The sequence below is a fragment of the Mesoplodon densirostris genome, chromosome 14 (genome assembly GCF_025265405.1).
Source record: "Mesoplodon densirostris isolate mMesDen1 chromosome 14, mMesDen1 primary haplotype, whole genome shotgun sequence".
In the NCBI taxonomy this organism is placed as follows: Eukaryota; Metazoa; Chordata; class Mammalia; order Artiodactyla; family Ziphiidae; genus Mesoplodon; species Mesoplodon densirostris.
The window spans coordinates 62,667,972-62,680,849 of NC_082674.1; the positions used below are offsets into that span (position 1 = coordinate 62,667,972).

The window sequence follows — 12,878 nt, forward strand, 5'->3', positions numbered from 1 at the left end:
ATGCACCGGGCTCTGCAAACCCGTGGGAGGCCCGCAGCCACTGTCACAGAGGCCCCCGTTGGAAAGGGCTGCAACAGGGTCTGGTCTGAGGCCAGAGAGCGGTCGGAGTGGCCGAATCAGGTGCAGGAATCAGGTATCCTGTGCCCGGAAGTCTCGAGCCTCTCTCTTGGGCAGCAGTGGGGCACCTCCCGGACTTCAAGCTGGAGCAGGACAGGACAGAGCAGCGGGAAGAAGTAGCTGACCCCAGGAGCCTCCTTGTTTCCCAGCTCCTGAGCGCCAGCCCGCCCAGGGGAGAGGGCGGAGGGGTGTGGCCGCTGAGCACAGGGCACACGGGCCCCTCCAGGACCTGCTCTCCCCTGAACTGGACCCCCTTCTGCTCCACACACCCCCCGCCCCCACCCCCAACTACCAGGGCTTCATCTGATCACTTCCACTTGCATCAACCTGCTCCCCGTGTGTACTCAGGGCTCCCTGAGTCCTGTCTCTCCATCAGTCCAGGGGGCCAGAAGGCCAAAGGACCCTCTACAAGGTAAGACAAGTCCTGAGCAGGCTTCTCAGTGGCCTTAATGGCGGCCTTGCGCAGTCTGGTCTCGTCTGCCATGGGAAGCAGAGGTGGACACCTGGAGGGACCTAGGCCCTGCCAGTGTGCAGTTGGGCCGACAGATGCTCTGTCCGGCTGGAGGCCCTGGGGCATAAGGTGCAGAGAGGCCAAGTGCAGGGACTAGTCAGTGGCCTGAGAGGACCAGGGAGCTTTTAAGCCCCTGGGGGGTGAGGTGCATTCCTGTTCCCCCTGTACACCACTGTGTCTGTGTCCACCCAGGGGGTCGGCAAGTGCCCATTTGCGGGTGGGCCTGGGATGGACACTGGGGGCGAGAGATGGAAGCCCACATGTGGGGGAGGAGAGACAGGGCAGTGGGTGGAAGGCAGGCAGGCACACAGCCAGGACTTGGGCAGTGGGCCTGAGGAAGCAGCCAGAAAGGGCCTACTGCTCTCAGGATCCTGGCGAGTAAGGACTATCAGGGCTGCAAACCACACCGTGTATACCCTGAGCAACTGGCTAGGGATATGCAGGATTGCAAGACCCTCCATAATGGCTGGACCAGCGTAAGGGGCTGCAGCTCCTCCCTGACAAGAAAACAGGAGAGGAATCGGCTGGAGCCCAAAGAGGGACAGGTCAGAAAGTCTCAGGTGGGGGGGGGGCAGAAAGGTCAAACCTGAAAGCAGGGGCCCTCCTCCTGAGAGAGCCCCCAGAGAGGTTAGGACCACTTTCAAGGTCACACAGCAAGACGGCTGGCCAAGCAAGGCTGGAATGGGACCCTGGTGGAGTCCTTATCTGAATTTGGTTCAAGGACAGATTACATCTCAGCTGAGACCAAAATCCAGTCCAGTGCAGCTGAGAGCTGCCCCCTCCTCAGGCTGCATCTGACCCTCCAGCTCAGGATGGCTAGGAACGCAAGATCGGCAGCTGTGTTCACTCAATTAGGCCCCTTAACAAAGTCAGATCTAAAGAGTTATTCCATTAATGGCCCACACCAGAAATAGCTGAGAGTTCATTAAAAGTGTGGAGTTGCTATAGCAATTATCTGGGTCGGCTGAGGATCAGCCGGGTGGTTGGTCCTGGGAGTTCATTAGCCTCTGGGCCCACAAGGAGGTGGGGCTGCTCAATAATGATTTCCCACCTACTCACAGGGGCTTTTCAGGTGCTTCAAAGCACTTTCCTATGAATGGAACTGGTCTGTGGTCTCATTTGATCCTCAGCTCAAGGCTGTAGGAAGGTAGGTACTGGTGCCCCCATTTTACAGATGGGGAAGCTGAGCCCTGGAGATGAAGAACAGGGTTGGGACCATGAGCTTGGGTCTCATGCCTGGCTCTTCAGGCTGAGGCTTGGTACCAGGGAGGTAATGGGACCTCATGCCCCTCCTGGGCCAGCCCCAGCTTTGTCTTCTGGCATGAGATGGGGAACTCAGTGTCATGGTTCAAGCACTTTCTTCTCCTTCTCTTTTTTTTTTTTTTTTTTTTTTTTTTTTTTTGCCGTACGCGGGCCTCTCACCGTTGTGGCCTCTCCCGTTGCGGAACACAGGCTCCGGACGCGCAGGCTCAGCGGCCATGGCTCACAGGCCCAGGCGCTCCGCGGCATGTGGAATCTTCCCGGACCGGGGCACAAACCCGCATCCCCTGCATCGGCAGGCGGACTCCCAACCACTGTGCCACCAGAGAAGCCCTCTCCTTCTCTTTTGATGACTAATGGTGGTCAGCCTTGTGTTTCTTTCAGTGTCAGTGTTGTGTATTTCTTTTTAGTTTTTAAAAAAATTTTCACTGTTGTGCTCTTTTTCCAAATAAGGTGTAGGCTCCTTAAGAGCCAGGCTGGGCTTTGTGGGATCTCAGGGCCCAGGCCTGGGGCACCTACTGTAAGCTCAGGTCTCCAAGACCAGCAAAGACTCTGCTGAAAGCAAGCGAAAGCCCCTATACACACACACACACACACACACACACACACACACACACACACACACACACACACACACACACACGTGCACACACAGTTACCTGAATATGATTGGAGGTCCCTGAAACGTAAAGGGCCCACCACACAAGGGCTTGGAGCACCAGATCAGCGGGAGCCTTAAGCCTTCCTCTGTGTCAGGAACCCCGTGACAGGCTGATGAGGCCTTATGCACCCCTCCCCAAATAATGTCTCTAAGTGCATAAAACAAAATATGTAGGATTACAAAGGGATTATACTGAAATAAGTTATCAAAATATTTTTTCAATTGTGATACAGTAATAGATGTGATTTTAAACTAATTAATTAAAAGACAAGATCTACTGGTGGATCTATTAAATATAATTTCGAATTAGTGTTGAGCATAAATGATATTTTAAGATCTTTGTAACAACTGTAATGTGACATGAAAATATCTGTGATTTCTACTGGTGACAGACACAAGTCCTGCTTATTACTGTGATTTGCTGCCTACATTCATAATGGAAGGAAATGTTACATTTCAGTTAGAGGTTAGTATAAATATTTTAACCAAGTCCACGAGATCTACTGCATTCTATCTACTGACCCCTTGGGGGTCTAGGGATCCCCGGTTAAGAATCCCTGTGCTAAAAACAGAATCTCAGGCACAGAGTTGGTCAGTGGCACCCCAGTCACCCTTTCTTCTACCTACACACACTTTGTTCCAGTCGCCCCAGCCAGGAGACACCCCCCACCCAGTGTCAGGAGAGGTGTGGAGGGGCTGTCCAGTTCCCCCAGAGCCCGGCCGCCCCACACGCCCACAGGTGGTACATGCATGCCTGTGCACACAGGCACAGACACTCCTCACTGTGCAAGGCTTACCTACGGCGGGGAACGGCACAAATCTCTGGACGAGAAGGCGGGTGGCCGGGGTGAACTTGTTGGCTTTCTGAACCAGGACATTAAGGCCCACCTTAGAAAGAGAAAACAGAAAGAGTGTGTGGTGCTGCAGCGGCCCATGGGGGGAAGGGGCGGGCTGGGGGAAGAGCAGAGAGCGAGGGGCACCATCTTGCCCTGGAACTGCACTCCAGACCCTACATCCTCAGCGTGACCTGATGCTGCCGAGCCCCAGTGTGGCTCCTTAAAGCATCACTGCCCAGTCATCCCAGTTAACCGGCTCATGAGAAAGAGGGAGAGGAAAAGCATCAGCTACACACACACACACACACACACACACACACACACGCACACACGGGCACACCTATAGCCTCTCTGGGGAGAGGAAAAGGGATGGTGGGGAGGTTGCTGTTAGAAGAATCTATAATCTGCAAATAAGTGAAGTGTAGAATGCCCCTCATTCCCACCCAGCTTCTTAAGTACCACCTTCCTGGTGTCCCACTGTGGACCCAGGCATGGGCCTGGTGAGACAGGGAGGACTCAGCACAGGGGGACTCACAGGTGACTGGAGAGGTAAGCAGAGCCGCCCAGAGCAGGACGGGAGTGCATCGGACATCCTGGGCTCTCTGTCCATCTTCACTCAGACTCCAGCTCCCCTCACCCAGCACAGGACACCTGGGCCCCCCTTGCCTTTGCCTTGGGCACTCCCACTCCAGTCCATCCCCCATGCCGACCCTCGTCTTCCTGGAACACAGGTCCAATCCTGTCCGCCATGACAGCTCCTCCCCACGGCCTGTGCAAGTAGGTGAGTCTCCTCCATGCAGTCGTTGTGGCCTCCATAACCTCCCTTCCCCACTCCCCCAACACCCACGTTCTCTCTCCGTGAGTCCAGTCAACTGAAACGTTATGTGCATTTCCCACCTCAGGGCCTTTGCCCTTGCTGGTCTCTATGCCTCGAACCCCTTCCTTCCCCTGCTCAGTCTACACCTGTTCTTGTTTTTTTTGTTTGTTTTTTTTGTTTGTTTTTTTTTTTGCGGTACGCGGGCCTCTCACTGTTGTGGCCTCTCCCGTTGTGGAGCACAGGTTCTGGACGTGCAGGCCCAGCGGCCATGGCTCACGGGCCCAGCCGCTCTGCGGCATGTGGGATCTTCCTGGACCGGGGCATGAACCTGCGTCCCCTGCATCGGCAGGCAGACTCTCAACCACTGCGCCACCAGGGAAGCTCTACACCTGTTCTTTAAGGCCCAGCTCTGAGCGCCACCTCCAGTGTCATTAACACTGGGAGTCACTTAACCTTTCTCTGCCTCAGTTTCCTTATCTGTAAAAGAGAAAGTAACGTCTACAGCACCCCAGGGCTGTTATAAGAATGTATGTGCAGTGCTTAGCATGAGCTTGGCATGTAAGAGGCCTCAATTAATGAATCTATGTAAGAATGATGTCACCTCTCCCAGGCAGAAAGTCTCTCCCTTGCACATCACCAGCCCTTCCTTCCCAGCACTCAGTACCGTGTTTGTGGGTCTGATGCCCCCGCCGGACTGAGAGGGAGGGACTGCGCCTTCTTCACCTTTGTATGCCTGGCTGTTAGGGCAGGGGATGGCACAGAGTACATGCTCAGTAAAGCAGTGGCTGAGGAATAAATGCAACAAACAACAAAGAAGTGAATGGAGGGCTTCCTTGGTGGCGCAGTGGTTGAGAGTCCGCCTGCCGATGCAGGGGACAAGGGTTCGTGCCCCGGTCCGGGAAGATTCCACATGCCGCGGAGCGGCTTAGGCCCGTGAGCCATGGCCACTGGGCCTGTGCGTCCAGAACCTGTGCTCCGCAGCCGGAGAGGCCACAGCAGTGAGAGGCCCACGTACTGCAAAAAAAAAAAAAAAAAAAAAGTGAATGGATGGAGAGATCAGCAAAGTCTAGAAGAGGGGCTTCTTGGAGGAGAGGAAGGTGGAGTTTGGCTGGGGAGAAGGACGTTTCGGTGGGGAAACCGCATGCGCACAGGCACAGGGAGACAAAAGAGGATGTCTGTGGCCAGACCAGAAGATGGGTGTATAGAGGCCTTTGCTCCCCCAAACTGAGGCTAGGGCCAGCCCTCCCCTGTGGGACTGTGGACCTGATGGGGCTGGGGACAGCCTGCTCTCGGCCTGGCACACCTGGTGGTTCAGCAGGCCACCCTGGCTCTGGCCTCAACCTTCTGGATTGTTGGGGAAGATGAAGAACCTTGGGAAAGCCTCCAGGGCTGCAGGGTGCCCGCAGCAGTCAAATCAGGGCAGGCACGGCACGAATGGCCCAGCCCAGGCCGTAACTGTGAGGCCTGGGAAGATAAGAAGTGCCAGCCCGCCAGCCCCTGGGCAGTCCAGGACCCCGCGGAGCCAGAGTGCTGCCAGGCAAAGCCGGCCTGGGCCCTCAGGTGCCTGGCCACCATTTGAAGCCTCAAGCTGGTGGTCAGAGTCAAATTCTTATCCTCTCTTCCTGATCAAGGGGAGGCAGGGAGGCACAGAGACGTGCAGCAGCTTGGACACACTTCAGTGGAAGGTGGGGGCAGGCTGGGGGGTGCTGCCCACCCACCCTGGGCCCTGTGGCCCTGCTCCCAGGATGCCCCTGCTGCTCAGATGGAACTCACCAAGGCCAGGTCTCCCCACTTTCAGCAGCAAGTGACTACCTCTGTGACTCAGAAATGGTTCCCCCAACCCCCCAAAATACCAGGGAATATGTTCCTACAAGGTGCCATCGTGGAGGGAGGCCAGAGGACACACAGGCGGGCGTTAGCCGTGAGGAAGAGGAAAGGGGCATGCGGAGATACCAGGCCAAGTGCTGGGCACACCGCGTGAAACATCTTAATTAAATCCCCACTACCAGGCTTATAGATAGGGCGTGTTGCCCCTTTTAACAGATTCAGAGAAGTTCAGACAGGTTCAGATAGGTTAAGTAACTTTGCCCAAGGACAGACACTATTATGAGGCAGGTGAAACTAGGATTCAAACCCAGGGTCTGCAAATTCCAAAGCCTTGCTCTTAGCCACTGTGCTATTTACTTTCCAACTGTCTTCCATCTCAGTGAGGAACGTCTGACAGGCCATTTTTAAAAATTACTACAAGCCATTTAAAACTGGCTGTTTGCAAAGCAAAAGCCTCCCTGAAAAGACCAGCCTGGGGCTGGGGCCCAGATGCCTGGAAGGCAGCTCCAGGCAGAGAAGACAGGGGTCTTGAGCCACCTCTGCCCTCGGCAGCTAGAATACAGAAGGTCTGGGTTCAAAACCCTCCACATTTGTTTGGAAAGATGCAGGAAGTGCTGGAGGAATGGGAAGCAGGAGTCCTCTGAGAAGCGAACAGGGAGCTGGAACCCTTCCCTGGAAGCCTCTTGAGGGCAGGCCAGGCTGGAAGGTGGTGGGAGGGCAGGAAGGAATAGTGGTCATTGGTTGTAGCAAACACTCAGACATGCCCACTGCCCTCAAGCCTTCCCCTCCTTGGCTGGCTGTTCTTCCCACCGGCTAGGATTGGCACAGTCCAGAGTGATGACCCAGCCTGTCTCCCCCACCCCAGGTGGGAGCCCAGGCTAGGGAGGAGGAAAGAAGAGAAAAACAATTCTTGGGTCCCAGGTCTCTTCTGGCCTCCCCTTCCCTGAAGCCACCAGGGTCTCCCCAGCATGGACGGGTGAGATTTAGTGAGGCACACACACTTTTCTAAGTGCACAGCCCACGTGCCTGAGCATGTGGGAAGGGGCTGGGACCAGCAAAGTAGGGAGAAGGCCCAGGCACACGTGTGGCTGCAAGCTCGCTAGGAGCCAGTGAGGTCACGCCGTCCACTCACCAAGGATGTACCTGGTGGCAAGAAGGCATGAATACAGAGGAGGCCCCCAATCCAGACCTTACTGTCCCAACAGCTAGGATGGCCACAGCCTGGGAAGAAACCAGGGTGGGCTGCTGACCGGTTTGGGAGCCTGTCTCTTCTGGTTCCTTGGGGACCCTTTGGCCTGGAACATTTGGTGGAGCCCATTAAAATTAAAAAGCCAAGTGGCTGGTGGCTCTGAATGCCAGCTCACTTTCCCTGGCATGGTGGGTCCTGTTTAAGGGAACCAGCTGGCATTAATGGCACACAACTCATCACGAACAGCAGCTAGCGATCAGAAAAATCTGAGCTAACAATCGGGTTCAGGAAAGATAATGAGATATGGAACAATCACTGCTGAGGGTCCCCCGGGGTCTGTTTTAACAGCTTCCAGATAAGCCACAAAATAGAAATTAACCAAACAGGGGCTGTATTTTGGTGGAAAGGAACACAAACGGGGTGCAGATTTCGCATAAGAAGTCCCCATGTGGCCAGCAGACAGGGGTCCTGGGAGAAGCCAGAGCCCAGGACCCATGGGACATCAGACTTGGCCGGAGGAAGCAGTGGACATTCTCTGGCTACCTCTCTCCAAGCTCTGGCTCCCAGGGGGGTAAATTTGCCATGGGCAGCTGAGAAGGTCAGAGGAACAGGAGGGAGGACCGGCTCCCTGGCCATCCGCTGTGGTGGAGATAAGTGCTGACCAGTACCAAGAATTGGGGTGGGGTGGGAGCTCCATGTCACAAGACCTTCAGTGTCATGTGCTAAACTGTCTCCTTGAGTATGAAGGTCCTTCCAGGCCAACACCAGCCTAGCTTCTGCAAGGCCTGAGAGGAGACCTCAGATGGGATTGGGGCAATGCCTGCATCACCCAGGCTGTGTCCTCCACTCCAGCCCACATATCTGGTCTCCTGCGGGATGCCTCTGTCTCGATGGACTTCAGGCACTCCACCTGCACACACCACAAATGAAGGTTATCTTTCTCCTCACCCACACCCGGTCTGCCTCTCCCATTCCCAGCTCAGCTCCTCAAGCCAGAAACCTAGAAGTCTACCTGGACAGGAGTCTCTGCCACCCCACATCCAGCCCACGGGGCAGAGCTCCCTGTTCTATCTGTTCGGTGTCTTGAATGCAGCTACTTCTCTCTCTCTGCTCCTACCACTTAGCTTAAGCACCCATCACTTCTCCCTGGACAGCTGCCCACATCCTAACTGGGCTCCCTACTCGCACCCCTGACCCCTCTAATCCCTTGTATAATCCACAGCAGCCAGAGTGGACTTCCAAAACTGGATATCAACGTGCATTAGTCTTTCAGTGGCTTCACTGCACTTAAGACCTGCAGGGCCCTGCATGACCTCCAGGCCATGCTTGCAAGGCTCCAGCCACCTTGCCGCCGCCCTGCCTCTCCAACGAGCCAGTTCCCTCTCTCCTTCCCTCCCTCCCTCTCTCTCAAGCCCTGCTGTCCCTTGGCTTCCTCACCTTTCAGCTTGAACATCAAGCCCTCACAGAGGCCTCCTCTTCACTCGGGGCTCTCCTTTTGCAGCCTCTCACAGAACCTGGAACTCTTCCTTCCATGTACCTATCACATTCCCTAAGTATATTCATTTACTTCTTAAAATGTTGGGAATCAAAGTAACACATGTATATTATGAGAAACAGAATTGCACAGAAGTATTTTTACCTGTGGACTCTTTACTAAATATCCATCTCTCCCAATAGGCTCTAAGTGCTGGGCACAAGGACCGTGTATACTCTCTTATTCCTCACAGAATTTCTGGTGCCTGGTGAAATGAGTAGGTGCCTAATAAATGTTTCTAGATAAGTCAAGTGATTGATTTCTGAGGCAGAAAAAAAAAGGGCCCTGACGGAGACACCTTATGCAGCCGCTGCTGTCCACCTCAGCAAGCACAGCTCTCTGGGGCTAGATGCTGCATGCACAGGTCTAAGGTCACCAGAGCATATGGCTCACCCACTCTGCCAGGAGGAGGGGCCTAGAGGGGGCAGCCCCCAGGGCTGTGAAGGCTTCTGAGAAAAGGGATGCCCAACTGAGCCCTAAGGCAGAGTAGGACGCAGCCAGGTAAGAAGGGAGGGGGACTCAGCAGGCTTCAGAAGCATGAAATATCAGGTTGTCTGCAGCTGGCTTTGCAGACTCTCCTGGCACCTGCCATAAGGGGGTCCAAGGGGCCCTGGAGAACAGTGGAAGGGGCATGTCTGAAAGGAGGGATGGCATGAGGTCAGAATTTAGGGTCTACTCTTGGGTGGTGGATAATAATATAACTATGTGGTCAGGGATTTTTGTGGGCCCTGGTGGAGCAAGGGCTGGGGCAGGTCAAGAAATCTGTGAGGTACCAAAAATGCCCACCAGAGGGCGTGTGTTGTAGAATAAACTCTTGGTAACAACCAGTGGACCCCGACCCTCTATGGAGGTCAACAGTCCTGCAACCCCAACCAGACTGTCACCTGGCAACTGGTTCAAGAGCAAAGGGCCAAGGTAGCCAGGACAGAGTTATGCAGAGGTTCACACACCACTCAGCTCCAGCTGCAGCTGTGTGGCTTCTCTGCTAGCAGTAGTGACCAACACTGACCCCTGAACCATTCCCCACAGGAACCTGCTGGCCACCTTCTAGAAAGCCAGTTACATCAGACCCCTTCCATCTAGGAAGGGACAACAACTTGTCCTCCCCAGAATAGATGTGAAGCCGATATTTGCATCAGATTGCCACTGCCAGCATCACCATCTGCAGGCTTCTGGAACACTTCAGGTTCTGATACAGGGTCCATACCATGGGCCCTCCAACCTGGAAGCCCCACAGAGTGAAAGCAGTGAGACAACAGTCTGGTCTGGATTCTCAGGCTGTTGACCTCCTACCTCCATCAGGCTCAGAGAAGAATAGCTGGGCCTGAGCTACACCCTGGATCAGGGAGGCACCCTGAGCTACACCCTGGACCACGGAGGCACCATGAGCTACACCCTGGACCACAGAAGACACCAGGTGAGGACACCAATGAGGACGCTGAGGCACAGATGTGAAGTCAGTGATAGAGCTGGCTTAATCAGACACTGTTCTGCTGACAAAGGACACATTTTTCTTCCTGCTCCCCTGTGGCGTGAGAAGGTGGGAAAAGCCAAGCAGTGTTCTTGGCTTCCAGCTGGAGGAACTGTTACCATGCACCCTGGTAGACAAGTCCCTCCCAGGTACCCTGAGAACAGTGGGGACCGGGAGAACATTTTTGAGGGGCCCTTTAAGAGCAACGAGGGGTTGCACTTCCACCCACCTCCGTACTTGGTTCCTGGGCTTTCTGAAAGACTGCACCTGGCTCACTCTGTGCTTGAGGGTGTAGCTCAGGGTGTGCCTTAGGAGATGGACATCTAAACGGTGCCTGGCACATTGTAGGCACTCCGCAAGTGTTAGCCATTATGATTACTTGCCAGCCTGACTATCACAGGGACATGGAGCTCCAGTAAGCAATGGGAGCTGGGAGGGGGAGGGGTTCAGCCCAGGGATCCCCTGGGATACCTCCTTGTGCCCTGCTATCTAGGGTAACACACAGTCACTGCATCCTATACAGAAAGGACCCTCCAGGGTGCAGGCCCTTTAAGAATAGAGGTCAGCATTTCTCCAACAGGGCAAGTCTTCAGCCAGTGTGGACCTGGCTGAAGGTGAAGCGTCTGAGGATGCGACTCTCATACTCTGGCTCCACCATCCAGCTCCTGACCGTTCATGTGGGACTTTAGCCCTGAGCCTTCCTCTCCAGCCCCAAGTCCACTCTCATCCAGGACCCCGTGTCCACAAGGGTGGTCCATCTGCTGGGCCAGCCACCCCCCCCACGACTTTCCCCCCAGCCCTCTTTGCCTGTACCCCCTGCAACACCCCGGGGTCCCTGAGCCCAGGCAGGGTTCCTGGCATGGCTCTCCTAACTCCTGACAAGGCACCCATGATGACTCATGACCAGCCCCCACTACCCTGCCCCCTCCCCCTTCTGCGTCACCCGGTCAACATCACTCCTGGTACGGCAGCCACACTCACTTTCTGACAGCTTCCGGAATCTGTCATGCTCTCCTTCTCCTGCGTGCCTCTTTGTGTGCTGTGCCCTCTTTCTGGAGCACCGGACCCTGCCTTCGCTTCTCTCCAGTCTGTCTTCTAAGAGTCAGCCCTGTGTGAATTAGGGGGTGCTCCCCTGGGTCCCCCCTCACCCAAGTCACCTCATCATAATTCTGGTGACACCACAGAGCTTCCTCAGCTATCCCTCTTGGCATCTTGAAGGACACACCAGTCTGTGCGACCCCCCAGCACCTGCAAAGGGCCCGGCACGCTTGCACCCCTGAAGGGAGAGAATGGGTCTCCCTCTGGTAGTCAGGGCTCAGCGGGGTTGACCACAGAAGTGCTCAACACAAAAGCCCGAACTAAAGCACAGCAAGCGCTGACAGAACTTCCTTTGTTAAAAGACAGCAAACTGCTAGATTTCAAAAATAACTTAAGACGAAATTTCTTTTTTATTCCCGAGCAAGAAACCAGACTTTGCCAGATCTATTTAGAGGGTTCACCAAAAGGCTGCTAACCCCCTGCCGGTGGTCCTGCTACCAGCATGAGCCTGCAGTTAGGGGTGCACACTAGGGATCCCTGACTCTTGGGGCTGCTGCCCAAGGTCAGGGGCTCTTTTGAGAGGGGAAAGGGCTCTCCTGGGTCCGGAGAAGAGGCTGGACTCCCAGGGCCTGGCCTCTACTCCAGGGGGTCCTCAATCCCTGGGATCTGCCCTTGGCCTGTCAGCCCCCATCCACGCCACCTGCTTGTAGGGACTCATTTTAATTAATACCAGAACTGGGCCAACCACTGGGGCCGTGACACTTGTTTGCAGGTCATCTCCTCCTAACAGGCTCACCCTGGGGGTGGGATTTGTCACTAACTGAAGCAGAGATCAGTTAATGAGGCCGCAGGGCCTGGGCTTCCAGAGAACAAGGCAAAGGAAAATAAAATAAAGCCTCTTTCTTTGGAGGTTTTGTGATTTACACACACAAAAGAAAAGCAAGCAAGCTGCAAATTTTCCAAGTCAGAAACTCCACTCCATCTGCCGGAGTTAGACCCTTACTGTGCGCAGACGTCAGGCAGAGGGACGCAGCCCCTGGCGGATGGAGCGCAGAGGGGCCTCCTGAGGCCAGCAATCGATCAGCAACCTAATTAACAAGTAGTTATGGAGCACTGCTCCGCACCCTCCTCCGTGGGGGAGAAGACACAGGGCCTGTCCCTGGTTAACTTGAAATCCAGTAGAACAATGAGTGGACAGGACATGGGGCGTAACGGAGTGAGTGCATGAGAAGGACAGAAGCTTCTAAGACTTGGGGCTGGCATGGTGGGGGAAACACCTCCTGGAAGGGCTCTGCAGCTAGGTGGGGAGGGGGAAGGAGGTTGTCCCCAGCAAGGCACACACCCTGGGGGCCATGAGAGCCCAGCGTGAGTTCCCGTCCCTGCGGGAAAGACCGTGGCTCTGAGAGCCCTGGAGGGCCCCCAGCCCCCAGTAACTCTGAAGCTTGGGCATCAGAACCCCCAACCCACAATCTGGGCTGGTTCTGGCCTTATGAAGCAGTTGGGATGGAATGACTGAGGACCTCAAGGGTGAGACGGTGAGGACTGCGGACGCAGAGAGCCCGGAGCCCTGGGAGGAAGCCGTGTCCCCGCAGCCCCAGGCCTGCAGGAGGAGGATGT

General features: G+C 55.2%; 1 protein-coding gene across 8 annotated transcripts in view; it reads right to left on the minus strand.

The window, feature by feature from the left end:
- The window catches only part of SFXN5 (sideroflexin 5), a 116,139-nt gene that overhangs the window by 40,195 nt on the left and 63,066 nt on the right, over positions 1–12,878 (minus strand). For 7 of the 8 annotated variants that reach the window (XM_060117552.1, XM_060117553.1, XM_060117550.1 and 4 more), the window contains one exon: positions 3,347–3,437. In XM_060117552.1, the coding sequence (XP_059973535.1) occupies positions 3,347–3,437 (91 nt within the window). Of the gene's footprint in view, positions 1–3,346; positions 3,438–12,878 lie in introns of those variants that run through there. The other variant, XM_060117554.1, reaches the window with a different exon arrangement.